This window comes from Biomphalaria glabrata, chromosome 9 (genome assembly GCF_947242115.1).
Source record: "Biomphalaria glabrata chromosome 9, xgBioGlab47.1, whole genome shotgun sequence".
In the NCBI taxonomy this organism is placed as follows: domain Eukaryota; kingdom Metazoa; phylum Mollusca; class Gastropoda; family Planorbidae; genus Biomphalaria; species Biomphalaria glabrata.
The window spans coordinates 31,508,427-31,528,106 of record NC_074719.1 but is presented as its reverse complement, the minus strand read 5'-3'; the positions used below and the strand labels follow the sequence as shown (position 1 = coordinate 31,528,106).

Sequence of the window (19,680 nt, the reverse complement as noted above, 5' to 3'; positions counted from 1 at the left end):
GTGTGTGTACTGGTGGACAAGTCTGAAGAGAAAGCCCTTAATGTCACCGTCGTAGACCACATTCACCTCCTCATCATAAAACCCTTTCACCACCCCATCATAGACCCACTTCACCTCTTCATCATAAACCCCTTCACCTCCTCATCATAGACCCCATTCACCACATCATAAACCCCTTCACCTCTTCATCATAGACACCATTCACCACATCATAAACCCCTTCACCTCTTCATCATAGACCCCATTCACCACATCATAAACCCCTTCACCTCCTCATCATATACCCCCTTCACCTCCTCATCATATACCCCCTTCACCTCCTCATCATAAACTCCTTCACCTCCTCATCATATACCCCCTTCACCTCATCATAAACTCCTTCACTTCCTCATCATAAACTCCTTCACCTCCTCATCATAAACTCCTTCACCTCCTCATCATATACCCCCTTCACCTCCTCATCATAAACTCCTTCACCTCCTCATCATAAACCCCTTCACCTCCTCATCATATACCCCCTTCACCTCCTCATCGTAAACTCCTATATGACTGTATAGAATCTGGCCCTTGTTGTTTAGAGAGAGAGTAGTCCTTAAGGGACTGCAGGCACGACATGGCCTAAATTGTGCCGATGTGCCTCAAATCAACAATCAATCAATCAATCATCGTAAACTCCTTCACCTCCTCATCGTAAACTCCTTCACCTCCTCATCATAAACTCCTTCATCTCCTCATCATAAACTCCTTCACCTCCTCATCCTAAACCCCTTCACCTCCTCATCATATACCCCCTTCACCTCCTCATCATAAACTCCTTCACATCCTCATCATATACCCCATTCACCTCCTCATCATATACCCCCTACACCTCCTCATCATAAACTCCTTCACCTCCTCATCATATACCCCTTCACCTCCTCCTCATATCCTCCCTTCACCTCCTCATCATAAACTCCTTCACCTCCTCATCATATACCCCCTTCACCTCCTCATCATATCCCCCCTTCACCTCCTCATCATAAACTCCTTCACCTCCTCATCATATAGTCCTTCACCTCCTCATCATAAACTTCTTCACCTCCTCATCATAAACTTCTTCACCTCCTCATAATATACCCCCTTCACCTCCTCATCATAAACTCCTTCACCTCCTCATCATAAACTCCTTTACCTCCTCATCATAAACTCCTTCACCTCCTCATCATAAACTCCTTCACCTCCTCATCATATACCCCCTTCACCACCTCATCATATACCCCCTTCACCTCCTCATCATAGACCCATTCACCACCTCATCATATACCCATTCACCACCTCACCATGGACCCATTCACCACTCTAAGTGTTGTTTTTTAAATATTTACCCACTTTAAACTAAAATGACAGTTTGTTGACATGACACTGTTAATAAAAAGATTGAAATCTATTGGTTTCGGTGAACAGTCCTAAACTTCCTGGCACACCAGCGCGTGGCTGATATTGGCACGTGATCATGTTTGTTATATTATAATGTCATTATGTTTTTTATTTTATGTTGTAATCATGATTGCTTTATTTTATATCTTGTTAAGACTTTTGTTAAGACATTTGCACATTTGATAAGACTTGTTCATGTATATAAGAACGTTGAATAAAACACAAAGTCTTGATCGCTCTGTGCCGATACTTGGAATTCCCAAAGCATTATTGAGTGTATGAATCACGTTATTCTGATTAGGGGGGGTGTTGATTAATAAAAGTGATAAGTTTCAACAATGATCGGATCTTGTGTGAATCACGTGACCGTTGTTTAAGCCCATCAAGAGTTCTATTTAACTCAAGGCCCGAGTGCCATGAACGTGACTTATAAAAACAAAAGGATATTAGAATTAGAATAAATGTGTAAGTGTGAAACAATCTCGTCCTGGAGATCAATTCAAACTGTAGACCTTTATACTCTACACTTCTGCTTCACTACTTTAATAGTTAGACCATGTTGTAACCATGCACCGAGTTATGTCGGCCTTCTTGTAACAAAGGTATTGAAACTTGACCGCTGTTTGCGACAGTTTATGTTTGAACTTGTCGACATCAATCATCATCTGTCTCGCCTTTGAAATAGATGCAGTGCTTGGCTACATCCTAGATTAGAGAGCAAGTTACTTGGGTTGATCTATCACTGGCTACTAGACTTAGTGTCCCCAAGCTCTGACTAAACAATGAGCTAATGGTGTGGAGATAAGACACTCCCATGTACCATCACTGACCTGGGTGAGGCGTGAACCCAATTAAGTCCAAATGTAAACCCAGATCACTGCTACCAGATGGACGTCCCAGAGTACAGTTCTGCTACCACCAGCAGGGCGGCAGGTATTAAAACTGAAAGAACAACAACTTGTATTTAGTGAGAAAACCTTGTCTGCCTGTTGGGTGTCACGTGATTCACTACCCCACAGCATTCACTCATTCGACACACATACACACACGCATAGCGAACACATCTTGTTAAAAATCTTCTTGTCATCTAATTTGACGAGATAGAGAACACTATATTTAAACTTCTTGAGTCTCTGCCTGTAACAACGGAGGAGAGGTCTGGTATACAAAGGATTTCTGTAGGCTTAGTTTTGTTTCATACAGGCATCGCTCTGTTAGTAGAATGAGATGGAGAAATAGAACTACATAGTAGACTACCCAGACACTCGCTAACTCAACCAAAAAATACTTTTTTTTAGAGGGGGATTCATTTCTTGTATGACTTGACTTCAGTCAATACCTAGAAGAGGCTAGCACGTAGCTATTAATAATGGCAATGTCTTCGATTCTGAAGCTTAAGGATGAGTGCAGTGTGTCCCATTGCTACACAAACCTAGTTGTATCCGTGTGTGTGCACCATTAGCTGTTAGTCTTACATTATGGTCTGTTGTACTGTAGACTCAGTTCTTCCTTACTACTCATCAAGTGCTATATCCTAAGTTCAACAGTTTTAGTGTTTGCTTCAACAAACTTTTAGTGCATGAATTGAATTAGTATGATGTCACACTCTGAACTGAACTGATCACATAGTCAGAGGTGAAATTGATAGTAATTAGTTCTAATAAATAGTTGGCAATGTCCTTAAAATGGGACGGAATACACTTGTGCTCATCAGTAGTATTTCAGATTGGATCATTTGCTGCTTAGGTACAGTCACTAATGTATGATTATGTTTTTGGACTGTTTTAGTCTATTTACAAGTAGTTTTAAATTTTGGAACTAGTCACGTGTTGGGGTGGTTGTACCTTGTTGTCACTAAAAAGCGTGGTGGGGTGGTTGTACCTTGTTGTCACTAAAAAGCGTGGTGGGGTGGTTTTACCTAGTTATCACTAAATAGTATAACAAGTTTTTACATAGTCACATCATGCTTTATATAGGGCCTTGGCCATATTTTCCAGACCACTTTCAAACTAAACAGAAAACCATTCAAACAAAGTCTCCAGTACTAAACCTAGTGCACTAAATGTCTCGACCACTTAGACTATATTCAAGTCAAGCTGTTGTTTGGTACTATATGTCTCAAGTCTTGAGTCCATGTCTCGTAACGTGTCTACGTTCTAGCCAAGTTGATGAAAGCATTAAATAATAGCAGCTGACAAGTGTGTACTGCCTGACATCCTGCTAGTCAGAAATGTTGTGAGGAGATGGTACTGGCTCTCGTTACCTGCTGACTGACTCAAAGAGGAGAAACATATCAAGAAAGTCTTGCTATTATGGTCATCGCGGGGCTGCCATCAGAAATAACTCGCACAATGCATCTCTTGGCCGTGGAGGAGGAGGAGGCAGACACGCTATTTCAGATCTCTCGCTTTCGAACGAAGTCTGCCGCTCTAAAGAGGAACTAGAACTCTCCATGTTTTAGGAATTTATTTATTGTTTATGGGATAGCCATAGAGATAGAGAAAACCTTACATTTATCTTTATAACTCTTGTATCTTTGTATGACTGGCAATCGTAAGTGTATAAACATTTCTGGTAGTATTTGTTGACTAAATCTGATTGCACGTGAGAACAGAAAGAGATGTGATTATTTCGTCGAATACCAACTGATACTAGTCGACCCTAGGAAGATACTGGGCTTTATCCGGGAGGTGAGGTTGACTACGAAGGTTTGATTTGTGATAGGGCATAGAAATTGTGAATACATAATAGTTACAACAGATTTTTATTAAATTATATACATCTTTACTATTTTTACCATTTGAGCTGTGAATGGACTTTATTTTTAATGACTTAGCTGTATAACATTTAGCTCTTGAACTATTAAGTGGAAATAACCCTTGAGGGATTATGGGCACGACATGGGCTAAATTGTTCCGATGTGCGAAAACCCCAAAATATTAAATATCAAATATACCAACTGATACTATGAACATTATTTATGATTTATATTGATTTCTTGACACTCACACTAACCTAGATATTCAATGATTGACAGCTGAGACTTGGGAGGTGGGGGCAACCTTACCCTATCATTTGGACCCCCCCCCTGCGGGCTTATCTTATCATCTTGCATTTAAATACAAGTGTTAATTTTGAGATAGGCTTAGAACGTCAAGTAAAGCTTAGTGCAGGCTTATCAAGATAATAGGATAATATGATTAGCTTTCCGTCTAAGGTTGTTTTCATGTTCTGCAATACAATGTGTTCGCACCATTTCAATAAAACCTAAACGTTGGCCACAAACATTGATACACTGGTGTCGAGTTTGTCGTTTTTGGAACAAGATTAAAGCTTTCGATGAATCCATTACTCGTGATCTTTATATACCAGGCGTTCTCAGTCGAAGTTAAAAAAAAAGATTTGTTAACAAGTGTAAAAATAGAAAAACACTTTATGATGCTGATGACTTTTGTAAAAGCAATTATTTGACTCTTAAAAACGAATGAATGGTAGATTTTTAAAAATTGATTTTTTTGCCCCGCCTCGACCCCCCCCCCTTTTCCCAAACAAAAAAAAAGTCCTGGTTACGCCTTTGTATAAATCTACACAGAATATATTAAAAATCTAGTTTTGTGAAATACATCCAGACAGTAAAAGACAGTAGTCTAGACTAGAATACTGGATCTAGTTAGATATTTAGATCTAGTATTCATATTCATATACAAATTTATTCTTGCAGTCTAGCTAATCATTTTACGGTGCGCAAAATGTTCCTGAAAGTCTATTTATTCATTTAACTCTTTACTTTCGGGAATTCTCACTAAACGTGAGACGTTTCGGGAAGGATCTGTGTTATGAACAAGTACTCATGCCTGTCACGTCGGATAGAGTCCTGTGATCAACGGTCTAGCGACGTTCTGTCGGTTTCTGGAAGACCTTCGGGGCCCTATATAAAGAGTGAAAGTGTCGCGGTCAAGATGGCTTGGTTTAGTGTGGTTCTGTACGACACATTACGACGGTTCTGTTCGGTCGGAGTAGAGTCAAGACACCTCGTGAGTACTAGACGAAGTCACAGTCCTATACAACTGTAAACGAGCCGAGTGTGTGCAATTAGTGTCCGGAACAGTCATTGCAAGTGTGGCACGAGGCGGAGAGGCCAGGGATGGTACAACAGTGAAACATTGCTACACTCAATGTTACGTGTTGGCGAGTGTACATTATTGACTTTGATTTATTCAACATTAAGGCGTTACGTTATTTTGGAGCCCTGAGTAGTCAAGTTCTTTGAAAACAATTCTAACGGTCAAACCTGAGTTTTCCCTGTGTGGCCAATTAGCTGGTAATGTTTTCCCAAAGATATACATAAACTGTCCAATTTTTAGGAAAATCGTTAGAGTCGTTTTCGGGATTATTGCCCACCTAGTTTTCTATCAGGCACTGTCCGTTCAAATTGTGCAAGCTAATAAAAAGAAGTGTACAAATAGTTTGACCAACTAGTGTACACATAGACTACACATAGACATTCAAAACATTGTCCATGCTAAAGGTTGTTGTACTAAAGGTCCAGGAATACTTTAATCTGTTTTACATCGTTAGGAATTGAATTTTGTTACATCCTAGCCCAAACCTCCCGCAGGACGGCAGGGACCCGGAACCATCGACATAAAACACAAGTCCAGGGCGCATACCACGTGGCCATACTGCAAATTTGTATTTCTCACCCATGACCGACATTTATCGGAGCCTTCTCAGCGGTTTGAGTATATATTACATCATGGGACGGAAAGTGTCAACTGACTGCAAGAATTAAATATAAGAAAATAACTTCATTACGATTTCATGAAACATCTTTTTGTTTCATCAATCAGTTCAATGTCACGAGGAGTTCTTGTCCATCGGTCCAAACTACGACCAAGGTCCCACACAGCCACTACGTGAATCATTCAACATTTGAAAACATAAAAACTGGAGAGCACTGAAAGGGAATCTGCGATAAAAAAATTATCTATATTATAAAGTAGAATGTGAGGTGTATGAATGTATGTATGTATGTTACTTATAGACATCAAAACCGCTTGACCAATCTTGATAAAACTAGGCAGGAATGTTCCTTGGGTACTAACTTAGAATGTAGTGTATGTACTGTAGCCCTAAAACAAACTTACGACCCTTAAAAAAAAATAAATTTTTGCGACTCTATTACAGCTAGTTTTTTACTTTGACACTTGAAAATACAAAAGAGGATCCATTGATTTCATTATATAAAAAAAATAACCTTCAATTTTGTGTTTCAATACATTTTTTACATAAATTAGTTCCTGATATCTGTGACTACAGATTTCCTGGCGAACATTCTTTCATTAGACATTACCAATTGGTTACACATTACACATTAACACATGTCTCTACTGAGTCTATTCCTAGGTCTAGGTCTAAAACTCTTATTGAACTCTAAGATGATAAAACTTCTTTTCGCAAAGATAGTTTTGTGTTTTAACACATAAACATACTAATTATTGTCCATTCATTTGATATTTTAATCAATTTAACATTCAAATTTGTTTTTCTAAAGCATTTTTAATACATTCGTTCGCTGTTCACTAAAGTTGCCTAGCCGTGTTGAGATAGGCCCATATTCATTCATGAAAAAAGGTCACGCATGTGCAACACATAATGAACTCTATAAAAGCCAATTTTTAACTCTAGATTAGTGTAGATTTAGATCTATGTCTACCTCAAGATCTACTTTACACTTTAACACATGAACATACAAAATTAAGTCTATTCATCTCAAATTTTAATCAAAAATATGTAGGCCTACAAGCAAATGTTTTAATTTGAAAAAATGGATTTAAGCCTATTAGCTATTTTGATTTGATAGCTTCATTCACACTATTTTTACATTGACACATTCGCTTTACTTATTACATTATTATTTCGTTTATTTGTTTACAAAACACTCTCAGTGACTATATCGACAGTAATGCGCAAATAAAGACCCGCGGGTCGCGGGTAACATGTCTAGTATATATATATTAATTACATGCTCTACCTATATTGACTTTACTTTCGGTTGGTATATTAAATAGTTCCCTTTTCAGACCTTGCGATCTATAGGGCAAACGATGCTAAGGTCATCTGTTTCTATGACCAACGGTTAACGAGCAGGGTGTCATGTGACCAGCACAACGACCAACCGCTTTGCTTTTCCCAACTAAAGTCAGGTACCCATTAAAGCTGGGTGGACTCAAGGGCGCCCTAAAAATCCCGAAATTCAAAATCCCAAACTTCAACGAGATTCGAACCCAGGACCCCGGAAGCCAAACGCTTAACCTCCCAGTCATTGCGTTTCCTTGTATATTAAATGTCTTGAGATTCTTATATCAACCACGAATGTATCATTAATTTTGGGAAAATATATATACATATATCTACAACACATTTTTTTTTCAAAAATACTTTAATAACTAGATCTATAATTTTTAATATTTGTATTTTATAGAAGCTGATTTTATTACTTGAATTGTCATATATTACCTTTTGCGTTTTCTAAGAAGGATGACCCTTGTAAAATTATGTCGATGCGTCTAAAATAAAAAAATCTATCGATCAACTAATTATATATGGTCTAAAAAAAAAGGTAAATCATTTTAACAGTAGTATGGACATCTAGATATAGATCTAGTAAAAGCTTTTTTTAAAAATGCTTTTTAACTTTAAAAATTTTTTTAATTTATTTTTTGATGAACAACAAAAGCAGAAAATTAATGTAAAAACGCCAAAACTAAGTGATGGTTACCACATGAACCGTAACTTATCATACCCCCCCCCCCTCTCTCTCTCTACAAATGTACTACTCTGTCCAAATTTAACCATCAAAATAATGCACATCACTTTTGTTTGTATTTTTCCACAGGAAATTGTATAAGTCCTTTAGGCATGCATTCCTACGAGATACCAGACAAGGCTATCACAGCCAGCTCCTCCTATGATAAAGCTTCAGTTGGACCTGAGAATGCCAGGTAAGTTGATGCAACAAGTGTCTGCTGTGGTGTGATAGCTACGGAGATAAATCTGTTTCTAAACAATGACATCAAATGTTACACTTTTGAGGTTTTGGTCTGTAGAATAGGAATTATCAATGAACAGTTGAAAAGATTTTAAAATAGAAGCGGTAGAACATTTTTGTTGTTGTACTCTCCCCTGGTCTAGATGTCTAATGTTTTCAAAGAAATGCTCAATGTGAAGTTACAATAACTCTTTACATTCAAATAATAGAAACTCAAACAAGAATTCAAACAATCACAACTTCAATAAACAAACATTGCAACTTAAGTAGATAGACATTACAACTTCAGTCAATAAACAATACAGCTTTAGTATTTCTACGTTACAACTTAAGTCAACAAACATTACTACTTTGATCAACAAATATTACAACTCCAGTCAACAAACATTACAACTTCATCAACTTTAAATTTAGTGTGTTTGTGTGTGTTCTGATATTAACAATTGCAAAGTTGTTTACATCGGAAACATATTTTGTTCTATGAAGAGCCACTGATGGTTTCCAAATCATAGCTGTGTGTATAACTCGTGGCCTAGTCCAAATCATAGCTGTGTGTATAACTCGTGCATAGTCCAAATCATAGCTGTGTGTATAACTCGTGGCCTAGTCCAAATCATAGCTGTGTGTATAACTCGTGCATAGTCCAAATCATAGCTGTGTGTATAACTCGTGCATAGTCCAAATCATAGCTGTGTGTATAACTCGTGGCCTAGTCCAAATCATAGCTGTGTGTATAACTCGTGGCCTAGTCCAAATTATAGCTGTGTATATAACTCGTGCATAGTCCAAATCATAGCTGTGTGTATAACTCGTGGCCTAGTCCAAATCATAGCTGTGTGTATAACTCGTGGCCTAGTCCAAATTATAGCTGTGTATATAACTCGTGGCATAGTCCAAATTATAGCTGTGAGAACGACCATCTTTCTATCCAAGCGTAACTGTACAAATTTGCATAGAACATTATTTAGCAATCGAAACGCTAGCATGAATACTGGTAACATCAATATGTGGAAATAAACATTTGAAACACTGATTGACTATACAACAGTCAGGAAGACATTTGAAACACTGATTGACTAAACAACAGTCAGGAAAACATTTGAAACACTGATTGACTATACAACAGCCAGGAAGACATTTGAAACACTGATTGACTATACAACAGCCAGGAAAACATTTGAAACACTGATTGACTATACAACAGCCAGGAAGACATTTGAAACACTGATTGACTATACAACAGCCAGGAAGACATTTGAAACACTGATTGACTAAACAACAGTCAGGAAAACATTTGAAACACTGATTGACTATACAACAGCCAGGAAGACATTTGAAACACTGATTGACTATACAACAGCCAGGAAGACATTTGAAACACTGATTGACTATACAACAGTCAGGAAGACATTTGAAACACTGATTGACTAAACAACAGTCAGGAAAACATTTGAAACACTGATTGACTATACAACAGCCAGGAAGACATTTGAAACACTGATTGACTATACAACAGCCAGGAAGACATTTGAAACACTGATTGACTAAACAACAGCCAGGAAAACATTTGAAACACTGATTGACTATACAACAGCCAGGAAGACATTTGAAACACTGATTGACTATACAACAGCCAGGAAGACATTTGAAACACTGATTGACTATACAACAGTCAGGAAAACATTTGAAACACTGATTGACTATACAACAGTCAGGAAAACATTTGAAACACTGATTGACTATACAACAGCCAGGAAAACATTTGAAACATAGCAAAGTTCATGACATCTAGCTGACATTTAATAACATATTACAATTTTTCTGCACTCTTTTTACACAAATCTCTCTTTCTGTTTGGTTTCATTTATTGTTTCTCCATTCTTTCTTTCTTTTACTTTCCTCACAGACATCGCGATGATCTCTCTCTCTCTCTCTCTCTCTCTCTTTATATATATATATATATATATATATATATATATATATATATATATGACCTATACATCTATTTCTTGCTCCGTTGTGCTATACCAATGTTCCCATTGAAAATGTAGTCGTGAATCAACATTTCACCAAAAAAATTGTTAGACTGTCTATGAATATTTTCACTGAAAATTTACTATGACGGACAGTTTTAAAACAATGCAGGAAGTACTAGAGTTTAATTTGTCCAAACTATGAGTCCCTGGTCTAAAAAGGTGTGTGTGTGTGTGCGATGTTGTCCAGGGGATGTTTCTGTTGATCAAAGCTGTCGCCGTCCTATTATCAGGTGAGACTGAGGCCGATAGAAAGGAAAATAAAGTTGGCCAAACTTGAACAAACTGTGTCTCAAGCAGGTAAACTTCTCTCCTCGCTCAAACCTTACCTTATCTCTAGTGTCAAGCCCCGCTGATTGATATATATCTATGGGATGAGGCCAGTTTTACCTATACAGACGGCCTTGTTTGGCCAGGCTCTGCAAATACGAACTTTTTATGAAACATGAAAGTTGCAAGAACTTGACTCTGTGTATCGCTCGAGGAGTCTTCCAGTGTGCTAAGAGATTTATGAATAAGATCTGACATGTTTGACAGTTAGGAATTAAATGATTGTGTGGGTGTGTGTGGAATCTTAGACACCTGGTATATTACACATTAACACCAAATGTCTGCATTTTACGTTGTAGTTTCATGAAGCCAATCAAAGGGATGTAATAATTGTCTTGAGTGCGTCGGTACTCCTCTTGTCTCTAATCGAGACTATCTACTAGGCATGCTATTACTGAAGCTACTATTTTAATGAGCATATTCCTGAAGAGTGGCTTCTGTGTAAACAAAACAGCATGTATATAGTCACTTCTCAGATACAAATTAGTCTTCAATTTGTTTATTGAATGTTTCCTCTACACACTCACTTCTATAAGTACACACACACACAGACTTCTATACATCTGAGACCACACACATACACTCACCCCCCTCCCCCCTCTTCGCGCTTTTATGTTGTCTGTGTACCACGCAGGCTCTGCTTGTATCAATCTAAACATTGAAATAGTGAATTGACCTTGGGGAAATAGTGAGTTGACCTTGGAAAGGCTTTAATCCATCTAAATGGAATTAACATAACGGCTCCACTGACTAGTTGTTAATTAATCTAAAATTTGTGTTATTGTCAGTTCAAGCAATATGTTATGAGAAATGGTTAAACTTCGTAGGTCTTCCAGGTTACAGATTTATTATCCATGGCTAAGCGCACTTGGTCAGTCAAACTAAAACATTTACTAATCGATGTTCACCTGAGACAAAATTAAAGTAACGGTAAGAAAGAGGGGGGGGGGGGAGAGAGAGAATCTTGCAAACATTCTATCAGGAAGAAAATTGCTCCAAAGGCAGACGTGTTTATTTTCCTAAGGTTTGTATCTCCCGTGAGAGCATGGCACATCACTTAACTATTGACGTGCAGACCTTAGACCCACAGGCAACCTGGACCCAAAGAAATATAATACTTATGGAGCTGGTCGAAAGAGGGAGAAAAAAAACGAACGGAAAAAACACACACACACACCCAAGGAAACAGGGTAGAACAACTCGTTGATGTGACCTGCTGTTATATCGAAAGTAAGGTTTTGTTGTGGGGGGAAAATGAAATTGGGAGGGGGGTTGTTGAAAGCTGGCCCAACATTTTTGTGTGGCACGCGATCAATAGGAGAAGACAAAGATTGTGTTTCTTTTTATCATGTGCTTCTCTCCGTCTCAAGGATCAACTCTTTATCTTGGCTCATTAATGCATTTCCGTTTAGCCTTGACCTTCCAATGTACAACACGTCCAAATGTATGTGTTTGTGCATTAAGAAGCCTTCCTGTAAGATCGTACATATCCACTATGAGGTTAAATAAAGGCTTTGAGTCAAATACTGGAAGGTGTACACATCTAGTACATATTAAATAAGGAATTTCAATTCTGTACAAAGTTTTCAAAACAAAATGAAATGTATGTAAGACTTTCGTTGACGAGGTAAGGGATACTAGAATTCACGGGACAGTCCTACGTTGGGAAGCATTGCGTTGCGCAGGATGCAACCAATAATAATAATGAAATATATGTTTTTGTAACAAACAATCTATTCCACCATAGATAGTCGTTTTTGTTTGTGTGTACAAAGTTTTCAAAACAAAATGAAATGTTTTTCGGAATCATTTATTTTTTTGTCGGAGTGCACGTAAGTGATACTAAGATTCACGGGTCAAAACTCTATGTGAGAGAGTCACAAAGCGCAAATGATCAAAAAGAAAACAACAAAGGAGCCCATCAACAAAGTCGTCATAGAACTGACAAGCCGAAGAGAAGTTTATTACATTTCTATTTGGAATGGGAAAGAGGAAGAGATACTAGAATTCACGGGGCGTTAGCTGGGTAGCATTCAAATGAGGGCCACACTAGTCGAAGCACCAAAAAAAAAAAGGGGGGGGGGGCGAAACAAAACAACGGTGTGTTATACTATGTATATATATATATATATATGTAGAGAGAGAGAGAGATCTAAATTTTTCGTTAGTTCGCGTGAATTCACTTTGAGGTGAACGAATTACATTTTCCTATCATTGCCTCCCTTGCACGTGTCTCTACCACTGCATAGGACTATACTTAGCTTTATGTGGACAATTTAATTTGCAAGCAAGCTTACTTCCAGTTGAGCAAGGGAAGATAACCAAGGCGGAAGTAGTTACCAGCTGAAAACGAGACCCTAATTTAATGATGTCATAATGCAAACTTTAACATTGGCCGATCATAAATTGTTTGCACGTGAACACTAAACAAATTTATGTTTGGTTGTAAAAATCTGGATCCTGTGTTTTGATAGTGTCGGATTGATGATAAGTGTAACACTTATCATTTCCCCAGGATTGAAAGTAGACAAATAGATCTGACGATAAGAATTTCCACTCGACTGTTTGCGAAGATTATTTCTTTGATAAGAAACAAAACAAAAGTTCTATGAAATGTTCCCAGATAGAACTCAATCGCTCTAGTATAGAGTTACTAGAGAGCGATTATTGGAACCATGGGACATGCGTCCCTGAAATAGCTAATCAAGGTTTTAGTTGGGCAAAGAAAGCATTTCTAATTGCTCTATTGAAGAACGAATTGGCTTTGTATGATTTTGTTCATCTTATTGAAGTTAGGTTGCTGAATACCCCCCCCCCCAAACAAAAAAAAATAAAATAAATATAATTATACATTTCCTACTTCAGCAACAGCCATGTTAACGCTGGAGACTTGCCTTCTCTAAATGGAGTTCTCTGGCCTTCAGTAGCTACAGTTAGATCTTGATATGACATTGTTAAGTTAGCAAACAAACGCGATGAAAACAATGACCAGCAGGGAGTGAACTGTCCCTGTCTAAGATGAAAGTAGCTCCCTCTCTCCCTCAGACCTAGTCCAAACAAATACATCTCACTTGCTCTGTCTCCACACAACTCCTTATCTCTGGGACTCAATATACGTCTGTGTCAGGAGATTAGAAGGGCCATCTTGAAGAAACAGATCAGCGTTTCACCAAGTTACACCATTCATTCGGCCATCTAGTTGTCTCCCATCATGTACATTGTACACAGCTACTGACAGTGTCTTAGACCACGGGGCTAAGAAAACAATTTTGTTACCAGATCTCAATGCGTTCATTTCTTTCTAAAAAAAAAAAATCCTTGAAAACAAAAGGGAAGTAATAAAGGTAATAGAGCAATCATTGTGTAAGTTCCAGTATTCCCAGCAAACATCGTTGTCCTAATCGTTTTGAAAACAACTTGTCTTCTACATAACAAATAAATCAAACTAAAATGGATATTCCCTATACAACTTGTCTTGTACATAACAAATACATTCAACTAAATGGATATTCCCTATACAACTTGTCTTGTACATAACAAATACATCCAACTAAATGGATATTCCCTATACAACTTGTCTTGTACATAACAAATACATCCAACTAAATGGATATTCCCTATACAACTTGTCTTGTACATAACAAATAAATCAAACTAAAATGGATATTCCCTATACAACTTGTCTTGTACATAACAAATAAATCAAACTAAAATGGATATTCCCTATACAACTTGTCTTGTACATAACAAATAAATCAAACTAAAATGGATATTCCCTATACAACTTGTCTTGTACATAACAAATAAATCAAACTAAAATGGATATTCCCTATACAACTTGTCTTGTACATAACAAATAAATCAAACTAAAATGGATATTCCCTATACAACTTGTCTTGTACATAACAAATAAATCAAACTAAAATGGATATTCCCTATACAACTTGTCTTGTACATAACAAATAAATCAAACTAAAATGGATATTCCCTATACAACTTGTCTTGTACATAACAAATAAATCAAACTAAAATGGATATTCCCTATACAACTTGTCTTGTACATAACAAATAAATCAAACTAAAATGGATATTCCCTATACAACTTGTCTTGTACATAACAAATAAATCAAACTAAAATGGATATTCCCTATACAACTTGTCTTGTACATAACAAATACATCCAACTAAATGGATATTCCCTATACAACTTGTCTTGTACATAACAAATAAATCAAACTAAAATGGATATTCCCTATACAACTTGTCTTGTACATAACAAATAAATCAAACTAAAATGGATATTCCCTATACAACTTGTCTTGTACATAACAAATAAATCAAACTAAAATGGATATTCCCTATACAACTTGTCTTGTACATAACAAATACATCCAACTAAATGGATATTCCCTATACAACTTGTCTTGTACATAACAAATACATCCAACTAAATGGATATTCCCTATACAGGGACATTGAATGTCCCACTTCCAATGTTTTGTCTTCTGTCACGCTAAGCAAGTGACTATATGTCCTGGCTGTTATATTTCTATCAAATTAAGCGATTGACTATATGTCCTGGTTGTAATATTATTACTATTATAACGCCAAGGAGTTCTCTGTGCAACCCCACTCAAAAGTTGAGTAGTTCAATTAAAATGACATAACATAAGTTTTGTTTGAATTATAATTGAAAAGAAAACGACCAACGAACAAAAGAAATATTTCTCTAATAGTTTCTGCCACAAGGTTCAGATCCGTCTGTACGTTTGTCTACTGTAATCCTACTCTCTAGACGTCTTCTCACATTCTGCCTGGACAGACTTCACCCATAGGATGCTAGTGTAGCATAGCCGTAGGCTGCAGCGAATGCCAGTGATAGGGCTTCATCGAATTTGAACTTTTGGTTAGAAAGTGTGCCTACCGCTGAGTACAATATTATTCTAGTGAATTTAGACAAGTGACTAGTTGGAAGGTATTCTTGAGGAAGGATTTAAACCATCGTTCTTTCTTTCCCTATTTGCTAATACCCCGCTCCCCCTCCCCCCCTCCCCAAACTTTTCATAAGACAATCAAACAGGTACTTAATAGATTTTAATCATTTTGTCTTCTTTGAAAGGATTTTGGCCATTTATCAAATGTATTATGAGTACTAGCAGTCGTTGTTGAGAACCACTTAACTTTCATGCACCCAGAGTGAGATCTAGCGACTAAGGAATTCTGGGAAGATGTTCACTTGTTTCTCTGGCCCAACACTTTGTTGTTCAATCACATGGAGATTGGACTATTAAAGCACAAGCTCATCTGATCTTCACCTTTCCAAATGTATTGGGTCCGTGTGTGAACAGATTGTGTTTGGTTCGTGGAGTCATCTAATTGCTGCTAGACACTTGGCAAGGCGTAGACACACTCAGTAATCATTTGATATCTCGTCTAATAGCCAGCTTCTCCTAGACCACCTCATACACAATGGCCACACACACAGCAGCTGACAGACTGATGGAGGAAGGGAGGTAACCAAGTTACATGGGGGGATTGAAATGTAACAGTTTACAGAAAGAGGTAACGATTTGGGAGACAGATTTCACTTTGTATATGGCCAACTCCAAAGATTGAACAGATAGAAAGCAGTGGTTCCCAACCTTTGTTTTGACATTCCCTCAGTCAAAGTTGTGGCCTTACCACTACAAATGTTTACGTGCTTGTGAACACCTTTGACGTTTTTAGATTTCTGACATTCTTGTTTAGGAAGAGAACATTCTCAGAAGTCATTTTGGAAAGAATTAAAATGCATTTGAGATGGTTGCATGTGTTAATTTCTTAAGGAATTACAAATTAGAGAGAAAAAAACAGGGTTACAAAGAGAAATTATTTTCACACAAATAAATGTAATCGGAATGTTGTTGTTTTTTTGGTTAAAATACACAAACACACACAGATATATATTTTTCTTCTTATACTATAAAGTAGAAAGAAAGGCGTATGTATGTATGTATACATGTTTGCATAGAAATTAAAACCGTTTGACCAATCGTGATATTTTTTTTTTTACTTTGACACATCAAATTACAAAACATAGACTATTGATCTCACTATTTAACAAAATTAACCTTCAAATTTGTTTTTAAAAAGCATTTTACATAAATTCGTTTCTTTGATCTGCGACTTTAGACGTCTGACATTCGGGACCCTTCCTTTATGCTCGCTCTTCATGTGGATCTTTACAGTGCCACTTTTCCCCAACTACTAGTGTCGATTTTGAAGAGCTTCGAGTCGCGTTTGCATACATCCCTGTAAAAGTGGACGACCAGCGGCTCTTCTGCCTTCTGTTAGATCACCTTACAGAATGTCTTGTGGAAGTCAACCTTCTGGCATTCTAGATATTCTATAACCCTTAAAAAGAAAAGTAGAGAATACTAGCTTGCTTTATTGCAATTATTAAGAAATACAATAGTTTATACAGATTTTTTATCTGTATGTATATAAGGTATTGTGTTAGTGTTAGTTAGTTAGGGTTAGTTAAAACAAAAACAATAGATGCTTAACTGAGGAAAAAGATGTGTTGAAAAGATGGACAGTATACTGTTCAGAGTTGTATAACTTTGAAATGTCAGGAGATACAGAGATACTAAATGTCGATTCTTCGCTCGGAAGTAGCAGCAGCAGTAAAAGCTCTGACAAAGGGAAAATCGGCCGGAGTTGACAACATTCCTAGTGAAGTTCTACAGGCGGGAGGAGAAACCATGATAAACACACTCTTTACGATTTGCAACAAGATCTGGCAATCAGGAGAATGGCCCCAACCCTGAACCCAATCACTCATCATCACCATTCCAAAGAAAGGCAACTTACAACTCAGTCAAAACTATCGCACCATCAACCTCATAAGTCATCCCAGCAAAGTACTGTTTAAATTATATTCAACCGCTAAAACAGATAGCAGACAAAATCATATAGTTGTACACGAAAGTGGCTTTATTAGCCTACTACTAATATTTTATTCTAAAAAGATCTCAAAATGTGTCAAATAGTTTGATCATTGCAAAGTAAATTGTTAAGTAATCACTGAGGCCTAAAACACATTTAAAGTATGAGTTTTAAGAAAAGGAGAAATATATGCATTAGTTTCTTGTTAAATTACTTTCAAATCTTGAACTGACATAGAGTGACAGGTCCCTTGTTACCACTGTGTTCGATAGACCACTATCACACGCCTGGCATGTCTGAGGGAAACAATGGGGCTCATTACAACAAGGTGGTTCCCGTGAGAGTAAGATCTTGATTGTGATGACTGTATCTGGCGAGATTCTCTCAGTTGATGGAAGTTTGTGTACACTCATGTCACGTGATGGAGTCTAATCACATCAACCTGCTTCCTCTTTCCGTCTCCCTCTCTCCCTTCCTCGCCTCTCTATTTGCATCTCTCTTTCCTCTCTCTCTCTCTCTCTCTTTACCTCTCTTCCTCTTTCATTCTTTCTCTTTCTCTCTCTCTCTCTTAAACACCTCTGGTTTCTACATATCTTCACACCTTGTGCATGCAAGCTTAATATTTGAGTGTGTAGCCACTCCTGTGATGTAACCTTCCATATTTCAAGATGTCTTGTATCTATATTAAAAGAAATAAAACCCTGTGAAAACATTCATCACTCCGGAGACATTTTTGTTCATTTCTAGTTCATAAAATGTATTATCTTGAGCCATTCTTCATTCTTTACTTGTTCATTGTCACTCCATCGCTCACTGCCAGTCTGTCAGGAGATTCACACTGGAAGGTGTACGCTGACTGCAAGGAGGCGGGAAGAGAGAAGAGTTGAGGGGAAAAGGGGGATAACAATTAGACACTCACACCTTGCCTGATCAAACTGTAACCCCTAGCACTCTCCCCTGAACAGATTCACTCGAATCCTTCTGTAGTCCATACATGTTGCCTGGCTAAGTTTATCTGTGTATTTGTTTGCTCATCATCTAGCCCTACATTAATGGTAAGTACTGACTCCCACACAATCTAGTAGATAAAGAATGTAGAACGTTGGGTTGTGTTTTTATTGTATGCATCCTTCAGTAAACAAACTATTTTCGGCCCGAAGAGATATATTGTAAAGGGAGATAAGCAATTCACATCAAATAGATTTATCAACTTTATTTGGTCGTTACATGAGTGGGACCTTGGCTTGAAGATCTAGGCAGGGGAGACTATTCACAACCGTCTTATTTTTTTAAACTGTTGACTACAGAGCGTAAAGTATTCGCCCGGCTTTATTTATTGCTAATGTGATTTCAATTATGACACAAGTGTCATCGTTTATTTCTTCTACGCTCAGCACTCGGCTTGGCTCCACATAGAAGTGGGCCCAGCAAGGGGACGGGAGAGGCTCTACCTATCTACTCCATTACCTCAGGGCAATGGAAATAATCACAGACTACATTTTGTCTCACTAAAGAGTAGTACGCTGAACAAAAGCGGGGGAGGGGTGGAGACTCCAAGGAACTGACTTTTAAGTTCTCCCCTTAGTAGTTGTTGTGTCTTGTATGTGTGTGTGTGTATTCACTTGGGCTGGGGGGTGAACATGATTGTAGCTTGCACATGTAGCACATGTAATTAGTACTAGAGACAGACATTAAGAATCATTGAAAACTTTGTTGTCCAATTGTTTCTAAGGTACATTGACTACAGCACACCATTAATAGGTTTCCTTATTTTTTTTTTAAGTTATGGTACAGCCCCTCTTTTGGTACCATACAATGCACTCTCTCTCTCCTTTCTCTCTCTCTTTCTTACTGTCTCTGTTTCTCTTTTCTTGACTTTCTCACTATTTGTGTCTTTATTGTTTTTCTAGTTCCCTCTGTCTC

General features: G+C 37.5%; 1 protein-coding gene across 3 annotated transcripts in view; it reads left to right on the top strand.

Moving 5' to 3' along the window:
* Positions 1–19,680, top strand: part of LOC106072990 (discoidin domain-containing receptor 2-like) — an 89,848-nt gene that overhangs the window by 45,619 nt on the left and 24,549 nt on the right. For all 3 annotated transcript variants that reach the window (XM_056042431.1, XM_056042432.1, XM_056042430.1), the window contains exon 3: positions 8,315–8,420. In XM_056042431.1, coding sequence (XP_055898406.1) covers positions 8,315–8,420 — 106 coding nt within the window. The remainder of the gene's footprint in view (positions 1–8,314; positions 8,421–19,680) is intronic.